The following is a 15,514-nucleotide window of genomic DNA, read 5'->3' as shown; positions in this document are numbered from 1 at the left end:
TGCTTTCTTGGCCTACATGTGGAAAATTGGTTGTCATCTTGCTGAGAAACAATTTGTTAATATCTATTTCAAGTTCACCCAGTAAATAGCATACATGCAATTACTTTGGGTCAGAAAGCACTGTACTATCACACGAAGAAAATATAAGCAAAACTACCAGAAATATTAGGAAAAATGACACTTTGCTCTAAGTGCAGCAGATGTCACCTGCAATGAGCATTCCACTGCAATGTCATTAGGCTGGAATTCGATTTCTAAAGAAACTTTTGTAAGGACTTCTATCAAAATCGCTGATATATATCTACACTTTCTGACCTCTCTGCAGAACATGATTTGTTGTAATGACCACAAACAATATCAGTTCACAGGAAAAGAAACTGACTTATAAGGATATGAGTCTTGATGACCTAATTGTAAAATTACTGGAGGGAAAAAAGAGAGAGGTGCAGCTGTTCTTTCCTGTACACCATAGATGTGACCCCCAAAGAGCTAGAGGTAAATCAAACCAGGTTTTAAAAAACGAACTCACAGGAGGGTCTTGAATAAATTTTCTACCCTACAATATTCTTCCTTTCCAGGCTAGAGATTAAACTACCCAACAAAGGGAAAACACAGAGCCAACCTTCTCCCAGATTACTGAGTTGATTTGTTGATACAATTAAACAATGTAAATCTTCTTGATGTAAATGTTTCTGCAAAGATTATACACTGCATAGGTAACCCTGAATGCACTACAATAGTGACTAGCAACCAGTAGGCCTGGATCTAATTTCAGTTTAAAGCATTAGTTAGTGCCTCTAGGCTGCTACTTCTCACATATACCTAAATATTAAGATTTTAGTGCCCAAAGGGTCGGGCCAGCTTTCTCAGTGACACTTTTACATGAAATAAATCAATTTTGGAAGTATCTGTGGTTTAGGTGACCTAGGCAATATTAACTGTAAAATATATATATATATATATATATATATATGTGTGTGTGTGTGTATATATATATGTGTGTGTGTGTGTGTATATAGATAGACAGATGATAGATAGATAGATAGATAGATAGATAGATAGATAGATAGATAGATAGACAGGACACACAAAAAAGCTTTTTCCTTAAAAGAAAGTCCATATACAGTTTTAAATTCTTGAGAATGACCATGTGCTGTAAACAGATGAACAGATTTGCAGGAGGCTGCCCCTGCCACCGGAGGTCTGGACTCAGTCTCCCCCTTGCCTGGCTCCCTTTATCAATCTGTTGTTGCACTGAAGCTGCCCTGACAACTCCATGCTCCCAAAACACTTTCCCTGGTCTTTCTGTAATGGTTCTAACATCAACACCTAGATATTTCTCTAGGGAGAAAAAGCTTTCTTTGTTTACACTTTCCCTCCAATGATCCTGCCTTAATCCCCCACTGCAGAGCCCAGAAGGGAGTGGCAGAGATGGTGCCTTATTTCATACTTTCCCTGAGCCCTGCCTAAGGGGTTCTTCTGCTAAGCATGTCAGCAACAGCCTTCACTCTCCTTTGACACCACCTTAGAAAAATACGTGTTCTCTGGTGCTGGATAAGAAATTGAAAAAGTTAAGAAAAAAAAGTTTTTTATTATGTGTGGTGATGGATGTTAAGTAAACTTATTGTGGTGATCACTTCACAGTATGTACATATATCAAATCATTATGCTGTACACCTGAAACTAATATAAAGTTATATGTCAATTATACCTCCATTTAAAAAAACAAAAAAAAATGAAGAGATCTGGTCCATAATGGTGGAGTAGGAAGACCCTAAGCTCACCTCATCTCACGGGCACACCAAAATTACAACCATTTACAGAGCAACTATTGATGAGAAAGACCAGAACCTACCAGAAAAAAAAATTATACAACTAAAGATATAAAGAAGAAACCACAATGAGATGGATAGGAGAGGCAGAGGTATAGTCAAGACCCACACTTCCGGGTGGGTGACCCACAAATGGGAGGATAATTACAATTGCAGAGGGTCCCTCACTGGGAAAACAAGCCCCCAGGATATTTGGCTTTGAAGGCCAGTAGGGCTTACATTCAGGAGAGCCAGGGGGCTGTGGAACGTAGACTCAACTATTAAAGGGCACACACACCACATGCTCAGAGACCTATGGCAGAAACAGTAATTTTAAAGGACCCTGGGTCAGATGCAGGCTGATCTTGGAGAATCTCCAGAAGAAGCAGGAGGCAACTGGAGCTCACCTTGGGGACACAGACACTGGCAGTATCCATTTTGCGGAGCTTGTTCTACCACATGGACAGTGGTGCTAGCAAGCCCTCCCTCTAGCTTATCAGCCTAGGGACCTGGCCCTGCCCACTATGCTATAAGCACCTATACAGGGACGCCTCAGGCCAAGCAACTAGCCTGGAGGGGAAACAGCCCCCCAAAAGCAGGAAGGCTGCGTTAAGACCCCTTGAGCCCATAGCCACTCCTGGACATGGCCATGTCCACCAGAGGGCCTAGGACCGAGGACCACACATCAGTGCACAGACACTAGACTTGGGACCCTCAGGGCTATCAGCTGACTTTTCATTGCAAACACTGCAGGCCAGAAGGGAGTGTCACAATATATTTAAAGTGATGAAAGGGAAAAACCTATATCAAAGAATACCTACCCGGGGGGCTTCCCTGGTGGCGCAGTGGTTGAGAGTCCGCCTGCTGATGCAGGGGACGCAGGTTCATGCCCCGGCCCGGGAAGATCCCACATGCCGTGGAGTGGCTGGGCCCGTGAGCCATGGCTGTTGAGCCTGCGCGTCCAGAGCCTGTGCTCCACAGCAGGAGAGGCCACAACAGTGAGAGGCCCATGTACCACAAAAAAAAAAAAAAAAAAAAAAAAAAAAAAAGTAGAAGAATACCTACCCAGGAAGGCTTTCATTCAGATTTGATGGAGAGATCAAAAGGTTTACAGATAAGCAAAAGCTAAGAGTTCAGCACCACCATAACTCCTTTACGAGAAATGTTCAAGGAACTTCTCTAAGCAAAAAAGAAAAGGCCACAACCAGAAACATGAAAATTACTAAAAGAAAAAGCTCATTGGTAAAGGCAAAAATACAGTAAAGGTAGTAAATCAACCATGTACAAAGTCAGTAAAAAGGTTAAAAGGCAAAACTAGTAAAATCATCTGTATCTGCAATAAGTAGTTAAGGAATACACAAAACAAAAATATGTAAAATATGACATCAAAAAAAGTAACCCTGGGAAAGGGGAATAAAATGCAGGATTATTAAATAGCATTTGAAATTAAGAGATCAGCAGCTTAAAATAATCATATATATATATATGAATACATATATTGCTATAAATATACCTCATGGTAACCACAAACCAGAAACCTATAATAGATACAAACAAAAAAGAGAAAGGAATCAAAGCATAACACTAAAGACAGTCATTAAATCACAAGGGCACAGAAAAAAAGCAGAGGAAATAAACAAAAAATAACTACAAAACTACTCCAAAACAATTTTTTTAAAGGCAGTAAGTACATACCTAACAATAATTACTTTAAATTTAAATAGACAACATGCTCCCATGAAAGGACATAGAGTGGCTGAATGGATACAAAAACAAACTCATATATATGCTATCTACGATGGACTCACTTCAGATCTAAGACACACACAGACTGAAGTGAGGGGATGGAAAAAGAAATGAAAGGAGAAAAAAAAAAAAAACCTGTAGACAAATGAAAACAAAGCACAATGATCCAAAATCTACGGGATGTAGGAGAAGCAGTTCTAAGACGGAAGTTTATAGTGATACAAGCCAACCTCAGGAAATGAGAAAAATTTCAAATGAACAACCTAACCTTAACCCTAAGGAACTAGAAAAAGAACAAACAAAACCCAAAGTTAGTAGAAGGAAAGAAATCAAAGGCTAGAGTAGAAATAAATAAAATAGAAACCAAAGAAACAATAGAAGCGACCAATGAGATGAAGAGCCGGTTCTTTAAAAAGATAAACAAAATTGATAAACCTTAAGCTGGACTGACCAACCAAAAAAAGAGAGAGGACCCAAATCGATTAAATCAGAAATGTAAAAAGGAATACTTACAACCGACACCACAGAAATACAAAGGATCATATGAACAATTATATGCCAATAAAATGAATAATCTAGAAGAAATGGACAAACACCTAGAAATGTACAATCTCCCAAAACTGAACCAGAAAGAAATAGAAAATATGAACAGACTGATTACCATTAATGAAACTGAATCAATAATCAAAACTCTCAACAAACAGAAGTCCAAAAACAGATGGCTTCACAGGTGAATTCTACCAAACATTTAGAGAACAGTTAACATGTATCCTTCTTGAACTATTCCCAAAAATTGCAGAGGGAGGAATGCTTCAAAACTCATTCTATGAGGCCAGCATCACCCTGATACCAAAAACAGACAGAAATATCAAAAACAAGAAAAACAATTACAGGCTATCATCACTGATGAACATAGATGCAAAAGTCCTCAACAAAATAATAACAAACCAAATCCAGCAATACATTAAAAGAATCATACACTATGATCAAGATGGGATTTATCCCAGAGATGGCTCAATACCCACAAATCAATTGATGTGATAAACCACATTAACAAAATGAAGAATAAAAATCATATGATTATCTCAATAGATGCAGAAAAATCTTTTGATAAAATTCAACATCCGTTTATGATAAAAACTCTCCACAAAGTGGGTATAGAGAGAACATAGCTCAACATGATAAAACCAAATATGAAAAACCCACAGCTAACATCATACTCAGCAGTGAAATTTGAAAGGATTCCTATAAGATCAGGAAGAAGACAAGAATACCCTCTCTCACCACTTTTATTCACCATAGAATTGGAAGTCCCAGCCACAGCAGACAAGAAAAAAGAAATAAAAGGAATCCAAATTTGAAAGGAAGAAGTAAAACTGTCACTGTTTGCAGATGACATGGTACTATACGTAGAAAATCCTAAAGCCACCACTGAAAAAGCACTAGAGCTCATCAATTAATACAGTGAAGTTTAAATACAGCAGGATACAAATTTAATATATAGAAATATGTTGCATTTCTATACACTAAAAATAAAATATCAGAAAGAGAAATGTTTTAAAAATCCCATTTACCATCACATCAAAAATTATAAAATACCTAGGGAATAAATTTAACTACAGAAATAAAATACCTGTACTCAGAAAACTATAAAACGCTGTGAAAGAAATGGAAGAGGACACAAACTGATGCAAAGTTATACCATGTTGATGGACAGGAAGATTAATATTGTTAAAATGACCATACTACCCAAGGCAATCTACAGAGTCAATGCAATCCCTATCAAACTACTAGTGGCATACTTCACAGAAATAAAAGAAGTAATTTTAAAAGTTGTATGGAAACACGAAGACCCTGAAAAGCCACAACAATCTTGAGAAAAATAACAGAGCTGGAGGTATCATGTTTCCTGACTTCAGACTATATTACAAAGTCATCAAAACAGTATGGTACTGGCCCAAAAACACATAGATCAATGGAACAGAATAGAGAGAAATAAACTCATATATTTATGGTCAATCTATGACACAGGAGGCAAGAACACACAATGAGGAAAAGACAGTCTCTTCAATAAGTGGTGCTGGGAAAACTGGACAGCTACATGTAAAAGAATAAAATTAGAACATTTTCTCAAACCATATATAAAATAAACTCAAAATGGATTAAAGACTTAAATATAAGACTGGAAACCATAAGACTTCTAGAAGAAAGCATAGAACACTCTTTGACATAAATCAAAGCAACGTTTTTTGGATCTGTCACCTTAGGCAAATGGGACCTATTAAAAAGCTTTTGCACCGCAAAGGAAACCATTGAAAAAATGAAAAGACAACATACAGAATGAGAGAAAATATTTGCAAATGATATGACCAATAAGAGATTAATATCCAAAATATAAATAGTTCATACAACTCAATATCAAAAAACAAACAACCCAATTAAAACATGGGTCAAAGACATGAATAGACGCTTTTCCAAAGAAGACACAGAGATGACCAACAGGCACATGAAAAGATGCTCAACATCACTAATCATCAGAAAAATGGAAAGCAAAACCACAGTGAGGTATCACCTCACACCTATCAGAATGGCTATCATCAAAAAGACCACAAATAACAAATGTTGGCAAAGATGTGGAAAAAAAGGGAACACTTCCACACTGTTGGTGGGCATGTAAATTGGTGCAGCCACTGTGGAAAACAGTATGGAGGTTCCTTAAAAACCTAAAAATAGAACTACCATATGATCCAGCAATTTCACTTCCAGATATTTACCCGAAGAAAACCAAAACACTAATTCAAAAAGATAAATGCACCCCTGTGTTCACTGTAGCATTATTAACAATAGCCTAGACTTGGAAGTAGCCTAAGTGCGCATGTACATACGAGTCATGACTCTATTCCACATCTATGCAACATGAAATAAACTAGTAAGATAAACCATAAGAGATAAGCAACAAAATGTTAGAAATGGTATATTATTTTGTACTCAAATGTGCTTTTAATTCTTAAAGTAGTAATTGTGTCTCTACTAATCCCAAGCTTTGGCTTGACAACCTGGGATAAATAAAGATGTACAGTTAGTTATTACTGAAATGTCTTTAAACTCTGGTACATGTACATGTATATATATAATCAAAATGTTACAAGAAAATTAATCTGGTAACTTAACAATACGTATAATTTTGCATTTGCTGTTCCCTCTGCCTGGAACAGTCTTCCCTTTAGTTCTCTACATTGATGATTCTTTATCACCATTCAAACTCACCTCTTCAGAGAAGCGTTTCCTAATTATCCCACCTAAAGTAGCCCCTCTTCAGTCCCTCTATAAATATGTTATTATCCTGCTTGTTTCCTTCAAAGCAATTACCACAATTTGTAGTTATCTGGTAATTATTTACTCTTTTATTTATCAGTTGTGTGCCTCTTCCCAGTGGGCCAGAACCATGTCTATCTACTTACTGCCACATCCCCACATTTATTGAGTGTCACTCAATAAGTATTTCAGAATGAAAGACTCTTGTATAATATTTAGAATTTTTATTTTATTTTATTTTATTTTATTTTTTTATTTTTGGCTGTGTCGGGTCTTAATTGCATGCAGGATCTTCATTGTGGCACGTGGGCTTCTCTCTAGTTGTGGCGCGCAGCCTCCAGAGCACATGGGCTCTGTAGTTTGCAGCACACGGGGGGCTCTCTAGGTGAGGCACGTGGGCTCAGTAGTTGTGTCGTGTGGGCTTAGCTGCCCTGCGGCATGTGGGATGTTAGTTCCCTGACCAGGGATCAAACCTGCGTCCCCTGCATTGGAAAGCGTATTCTTTACTACTGGACCACCTGGGAAGTTCCAGTGTTCAGAAATTTTAAAACAGGCATTTCTCACAGACTTTTAAAACTAAAAAGTCAGACTGTGGAGCTGTTAAAATCTGGTTCTCTTTTCTTACAAACCTAATAGAAAACTGAGGTTCAGTGCTCCCCCCAAAATCCTTTTAGGATTACAAGTTTGGAATGGAGCCAGGACAAGTCTTTCATTTCCCTGTCTCCCAATTCCGAGAGCTTTCCCAACCAAGCTGTCGTTTCTTCTAGTCTCACTTTATTAGTCCTACAGGATGTATAAACAGTGTTGAACACAAATGAAAAGTGTTTGCTTCTTTTCCCATAAACTGCCTTTTTTCCCTTATAGTGGAGAAATCACATGCTAAAGAGGTCGACTTTTATGTCATGTGCAGAAGAAGAGATGAAATCCCATTATAACCCAATCCTGTTCCACAGCATGGCCTATGAGCCTCACTTCTCCTGCAGACCTGGTCAGAGAAGCCACCATATTCACTACATAAAGTCATAAAGTATGTTTTGAAACAGGAAGTAAATAAGTCCCATATACACTGACATTTCACACATCAAAACAATTAATACATAGTTCAGCAGCTATGCCTATTTTCCTCAAAGAGGTCAAATTTAAACTCAAGTAACCAAGGAAAAAAATTCTACAAATAGAGGAGTGTTACATAACCAAGTACCATAATAGTCACAAGTCACAAATCCACTGGAAACTCTGAGAGAAGGACATCGTTTACTGATCTGGAATCAGACCTATTTGGCTCACAGGTAGCAGGTAACTAAGCCACCATGTCTGATGATAAAACATTTCTGCCAAAAGGAAAGGTGGTCGTATTAAACAACTATTTTCTACCCTCCTGGAATAGCTGAGTACTTTATGGTGCCTAGGACAAGGTTCGTCCCTCCAAGCAACTGCCCTCCACTACTCAGAGTTCCTGGGCTTGAAGTCATGGTTCAAAATTCACCTCATCAGAATGCATGGACAGATTAACACAAGTCACTCTCTAACCCTCCAACACAATGGCTGACTGTTCTCTGAGCCAGAACATTTTTGTTATTTCAAAGTTAGCTGTTTCTTCATGTGTAATTGTCCATCTAGCCTATCTTTTCAAATGTAAAGTGACTGAGGGCAGGACCTTCTGGTTTATAACAAAAGTCCTAGCACTACTCTCTATTTTCCAACTGAACTGACATGTAAACGATGCAATAAAATTCATACTGTGCAGAATATGTTATACTGTGGTCAAATTTATCAGTCACAAAAATTAAGCCCCAAATTACTGGTGCTTGTGTAACCCCGGCAAAACTGTCTGTGTGCATTCATGCCATAATGCTATTAATTCTTTACCTTTATAAAAGAACATGAGATTAGTTTTAAAATTAAGCAAGATGACAGTACACAAATAATACAAATCCAGAAATGGAAAAATTATTAATCCTATTAGTTACAAAGTTTACAATATTTACCCAAGCATAAGACAAATTAGGATTCAGTGGATAATATTATGGTATTAAGATTGGTGCCACCTTGTCTTTGAAGTGATATCTGCCTTTAATTTTTCTATCAATGTGTAATGCATAACAAATAAATTTTATGTATATAATTTTTTTAAAAAGACTTGTGCCAAATGTGCATATAAAGCAATATGAGGAAATAGGTAAATAGCTAACTATTTTATCTATATCCAATAGGTATATGTAAAATAGTGCCCTACTTAGTTCCCAAAGACGTCTAATAAAAACTAAAGCAGACACAAATAACTGCAATCCTATCTACCTCAAGTTTCTAAAAAACCATTTGGTTACACATTCCAAATAGTCATGAGACTCAAACAGCGTGCATCATCAACAACTGCATGGCTAGACCAGTCAGACAACTTTTTACGTAGTCAAAGTGAAGCTACATGTTCAATGCTTTGTAGTAAAGTCAGTGGTATCCCTACTCCTAAACAAGAGGTGTTTTTTATTAAGTTGTTGTTTCTATCCTTAACATAAGTAATAAAAACTTATGTTCTAAGTAGTATTTAATATAACCTAATACTCTGAAAAGATTTCCACTCACACATTATTAGCACATGGGTTTCAAGTATACTGATTACATGTAATTACATTACATTACTGATTACAATATGAAACAATCTCAGATTTCATTCAAGCAGCTACTGAGAGGAATTTAGACAGAAGCATGAAAGAAGTTATTTGTAATTTAAATAGACACTTAAAATTGTATTTTAAAAATTAACACAATCTTGAACTCACTAAGTGAATTAATTTTGTTAAAACAAAATTCTCTTTAATACTTGCACTAATGTGCAGAGTATAGGAAATGCTGACAATGCCAGGCACATGGTATATACTCAGAAACTTTTTGCCAAAAATGACCTTCACCTAGAGTGGGCTCACAATTATCTAGGGGCTTTCATCTGAGCAAGGAGGTAATAAGATCACACTGTGTATGTAAGTATCATGTACTGTGTATATGTAAGTCAAACCATGTGTGGCTACCACAGTGACCAGTTTCTGCAGAGTGTTCATTCTATTGCTTCTTCAGCTCTACCAAAAGATAGTAAGAGTGAGCGAACAGACTTTCCAAGACTTGTGTATGACATATATCAATAAAGGGTTGTGTGTGTGTTTGGCATTTTCTCAGGTATGAAAAATAATTTGACTAATATAAGTAAGCATCTCCATTGAACAACCAATTAATGTAGAGGCAGAAGGAAGATTGAGAGAAAATGAAACAATTTTGGGGAATGTGAATCCAGCAGGGAATTGTAAAATGTCTACCTATTCCCATCATTCCCATCTGGCAAATCGCTTACCCAAATCAGACTGTCAAGACTACAGATCTTGCCTGAGAAGTTTTAAATCCCTACATGATTTCTTCTCTGAAAATAAATTCATCAACATAAATTAACCAGAACCATGCTTTTTTTGGTTTCTGACATGGTTAAATTGTGATTAGACGATTAAACATTTTAATGAAAACAGGGAAATGAAAAATTGTTCCATAACTAGTATATGAAGGTATTCTTAGTCTTTATAAAAATTAGTATGGAAATTAATGTAACACATGTAAACAAGGTATTTAATTTTACTAAAGTGATTTATTTTGACAATAGTTCAAACTGAATTTTTATTTAATATAGAAGGTCAATAATACATACTTATATTTATATATTAAATATTTATATGTAAAATATACATATACCCAAAAAATGTCCCCACACTCAAAATGACAACTGTGTCAAGTATATCTGACTTAAAATCAAAGAAATTACAAAAATAAAAATAGTAATGATTTGAGGACAGTGGCATTATGGCAGTGTTTTCTTCATTCTTTTATAACATTATTATATTGCTTTTAAAATTAAAATATATTTATTTTGGTTTAGTTATACATATTAAACCACTTCATCATTTAGAGACATTAAATAATACTAAAAGAATATAATTTATAAGTAAAACTATTATGTAGTTTTAAAATTCATATATGTATAAAATCCACATACCTGAGCCAACCTCTTTTTCCTCTTCTTCAATGTTGTTTTTGATGCTATCATACTCCTCATCAATGGTCTGGTTACCACGCATCTGAGATAAAATTCTACGGGCCTTTTGAGTCTGTCCTTTCTGAATAAGCCATCGAGGGCTTTCAGGTAAAAAGAGAAAGCCAAAAAACTGTATAACTGCTGGAATTGCTGCAAGTCCCAGCATGTACCTGCAATAAGAAATCAATACATTGTTGTAAAATGTGGTCTTATTAGCATTGAGTATGAATAAAGGTTTGTGTTCACCACATTAGGAATAACACATAATGGTAAAAATTAGAATTATTTTCTTTTTATCATATATGCATGTGTGTTTCACCAGAAAAGATATTTTTATATTGTAGTGAAAAATTGAAAAATGAAAAAAATCTGATTCTTCTTTATCTCTCCCACAAACTACAATGAAAAATGGACAAAAGTCACGATCATTTTGGATAGGCATTCTGAACCAAACACAACATGCAAAACACCAAAATCACCATTCCTATCTAATACTAATATAATTCTGTAATTTACAATATAAAAATGGGGCTAAGACAAAACACTCTGATATCTGTTTAAAAGATATACTTTTCATTAAAATAAGTGCCCAGATTTATTGCTTTACAGTTATTTCTTCTCTGTAAATGATTAGTTATGATTTCATTTTGCCATCAAGCATCGTTTTTTTTTAGACAAAAAAGCACTTTACTTAACAAAAAATGGGGGGGTGGAGGGAGAGTTAGGTAAGCACATAGCAGCCAATAGCAGAAAAAATATGAAGTCAGATGCTAATAATCATTATTAAAGTGACTAGAAATATGAAAAAGCTGCTAATGTTTTAAGTTGTCATCTTCTTCAAATATCTATTCTTAATGACTGACAAAATTCTAAATAACAAATAAGCATAGCACTTTAAATCTACCAGAGAAATAACAAAAATAGCAATATGAGCATATCAATATCAAAGATCTCTCCAAATTATTCTGACCACTGGACTAATCTCCTAATACCTCTAGTCCTCAATCTTTTCAAACTGAGTTAGATTACATAAACTTCAAGGTCTCTTTAAATTGGTGGCTTCTATGAATCTAGGACACCTGGATGTTTTCTACTGATCCAAGTTCCCAGAATATTTTCCATGGTGGATTTATGGTGGTAGAGCTCAGAAGGCCAGTCCTGATTACATAAACAACCCATACTCACTGGTATTCATAAATCAACGAGAATTCACCTGACTCAATACACTTTTCAAAGCTGTTCTAACTTTTAAGCCATGCTAAACCAAAAGTATAGCAGTCTTGCAAGACACATATCTTGTGAATAGGTCTATTATTTTCCAGGCAATTTCATTTTACTTCCAAAAAGAGTAGAAAAACAAAACACAATTGCTACATGGGTGTTAAGAGTACCTCCTACTCAAACAGTAGCTATAAATACACTCAGAAAAATTAACTAAGATTTAGAAAGTGAACAAAGTGTTTATGAATGACTAAATGAATCACTTACCTACAATATTAAAGGAAATCTTATTAGACATGTTTTATACTTTAATCCATAAGTATTGATAATTACACCAATACTTAATCACTCCTTCCTCTGCTCACCTAGAAAACATTTTTAACCTCTATTTGTGTCATTATACCTTGTATTATAATAAATTATTTACCTATTTCACTTGACTGCATATTTAACTTTATATTCAGCATAGCACCTTATAAAGTATCTTGCACAGTAGGCATTCAGTAAATGTTTTATGAAAAGATACAAAAACAGCTATATATATCAAAACTGTCTATATAAACTAAACAGAAAACTGTTTCACACTCATATAGTAACATTTTATGCAGCAACTCTACTGGATCATTTAGCTCTGCAAAGTTACTTACACAGAAATTCTTTCCAGTGAAACTATTTGTTACTCTAGATATGACCAGACCTTTTCTTCTGAAGACTCATCTGATGAGAACTAGAGAGATCAGCTCACACAAATGCGTATTTCTGGCCTCTTTCCCTTAAGATGTTAACTTGTATAACCAAATCTTAATGTGTGTTTTAATGCTGTAAATGAATGAAATTTCTATTCAGTGTGTTCTCTCTTAAAAAATTTAAGAAAAAAGGTTATCCTACATTGCCAATTATTTAAAAGAAAAGCAATAAAAAGGTAGAAACCAAATATATTGGATTAGGAAATAAATAAGAAAAGTACTAAAGATGAAAGCCTTTACTTTTCATTTCTCTATACCTTTCTTGACCTTTCCTTCTGTTTTCCAAACCCCCTTAGTGATGAATTAAGATTAAAGGGGTGCACTGAATACTTCAAAGAAGCACTGAAATGAATACAGAAACTGAATCATTTTTAGACCCAAAGATGCTCACATAATACTTTGCACTTTACTATTCACTATTTAATCTCAGAACATAATATTTTTTTAAAATTAAAAGAAAAAAGAAAAGAAGGGAAGAAAAGGGAAAAGAAAAATATAAAGATACATATTAGCCTGTTTTTTTAAGCGAGCTGTAGAAGACAGAATACTTTAGCCCTCCAGCCTTCTGATATCTCTAAGTCCCAAGAGTCTAGATCTGACATTTACAATTCAATGTCTTAATATTAGGGTAGGAAAAAGGAACTCACACTCTATTGCCAAACTTTAAGGATATATTAAAGCCTGTTTTCAGAGACTAGTCAAGATAAAACATGTTTTATACATTTACATCCTAAGATTTCTAAAAGTAAAACAAAGGAGCTTATTTTACTATATTTAAATTATCTTTCATGATAAAAATATTTTGATAGAAATAAATTACCATGGCTTTGTAGAGACCAAATACACAAGAGATCAGGTAACTGTGGTTTATGATGGAGAGAGGGTAGGAGCAGACCTGGGTCATACTTCACCTCTGGACACATTAACCACAAAACCCTGATCAAGTTACGGAACATTTTAATGCACAGGTGACAGTGTCCATTTCATTGAGCTGTTGGGAGAATTAAGTGAAATCATTATTTCAGTACCTAAGCACAAAGAGAAAGCTCAGCAAAAAAATGTTTTTACCTCCCTGACCTTCTCCCCTCTCAACTAATTCAATGCAACTTTTCTATTCCAGCTATATCATCCACCCAAACTTTTAGTACCCAGTTTCTTTCTTGAGGAAAAACTGTTCCTCCAATGATATGCATACTGGAGAATAAGAAAAATAAATAAGAGTTTGCTTTGCTGTGATACTGATGAAAATTTTAACGTGAGACTAAGAGAGAAGGAACTCTATAGACTAGTTAAGGCACTATTAGACTTACCAAGAGTCCTCTAAATCCAAGGAAACCAGGAACCAGATGAATGACAAGAGTACACTGACAAACCAGGCAGGCAATCCCCAAACAGACAAGCAGCCCCCTATTGACATGGGGGATCTCATAATTATAAGCCAAATCAAGGGTTCTAAACCCTGGCTGCACATTAGAATCACCCAGGAGGCTTTTAAAACACACCAGTGTCCAGGGCGCACCTACCCCAGGGATTTTGACTAATTGCTCTGGGCTTCAAGCTCAGGGAATTCTATTTTCTTAAAAGCTCTCCAGGTGCCATCAAGGCTGAGAACCACTGATCTAAGTGTTTTAAAAATCCAGGGGGTGAAAGTGAACAATAAGCTCCCAAGGTCCACCTTCGAGCAAACGCCATTTACCTTCTGGAGGCCAGATAGCACACCAAGCTGACAGAAAGGGAAATGAGGTTGACTCAATCAAAAATGCCAAGCCTTCATGGGTTCTAAAAATTTTTAGAATATTCTTTAGCATCATGATCACTCACAGAAAGATACCTTTTAAAACTTTCTAAACTGAAGTTAACAAATGAGCTATTTTCTTGTACAACTAGCAGTACCAGCGCCTGCCTACCAGAAAACTAAGGAGGGGACCTCAAATAGTAAGCGATACTTTCAAATTGTGTGTTTGGGCCACCTATCAACAAAGGAGACAAGCCGGGCTTCTTCACCTCAGATTAAGCCTTCCCAGTGTCAGGAACTGAAACTCTATAAACCAAACATCCCTCATTCCTGGGTGCCTGCCCTCCCCACTGTGGCTGAGCAGACCTGCTGAGCTGCTGCCATCAGATGGCCTGTGCCTCACACAAAACCAAACAAGTCCTTCACTGAACTGAACAATTTACAACCATTCTTGTTTTAAAGGAATCATATTGCTCTAACCTATGAAACGAAAGACAAGTATCTTTGAATAGATGGCCATTTAAGACAGAGAATTTTGCAGTTCATAACTGCCCCTCTCTGAACTGATGATAACATGGTTATCTGAAAACACAGTCAACAGATAAACATGGTTCTTATCTCTAGTAGTTCCACAGCAGTGATGATTATGTTCCAAATACATGAAAATCTACTTGAAGGTCAAACTCAGCTTGAACAGCAGAAGTAATAGCTAACACATAGCACTAGTTACTATGTGCCAAGCACTGTTCAAAAGAATTAAAATACTTTAACTCATTAATCTTCGTCACATCCCTATGAGGTAGGTACCATTATTATTACCATTTTAAAGACAAAGAAATGAGGCACAGAGAAGATACAGAACTAGCAT

At 35.8% G+C, this 15,514-nt stretch overlaps 1 protein-coding gene across 2 annotated transcripts in view; it reads right to left on the bottom strand.

Moving 5' to 3' along the window:
- SLC2A13 (solute carrier family 2 member 13) overlaps positions 1-15,514 on the bottom strand; it is a 470,241-nt gene that overhangs the window by 353,403 nt on the left and 101,324 nt on the right. For both annotated transcript variants that reach the window (XM_081248366.1, XM_081248367.1), the window contains exon 3: positions 10,906-11,114. In XM_081248366.1, the coding sequence (XP_081104492.1) occupies positions 10,906-11,114 (209 nt within the window). The remainder of the gene's footprint in view (positions 1-10,905; positions 11,115-15,514) is intronic.

Source organism: Mesoplodon bidens (assembly GCF_964165515.1).
Source record: "Mesoplodon bidens genome assembly, chromosome: 11".
Classification (NCBI taxonomy): Eukaryota; Metazoa; Chordata; class Mammalia; order Artiodactyla; family Ziphiidae; genus Mesoplodon; species Mesoplodon bidens.
This window is presented reverse-complemented; position numbering and strand designations above follow the sequence as displayed.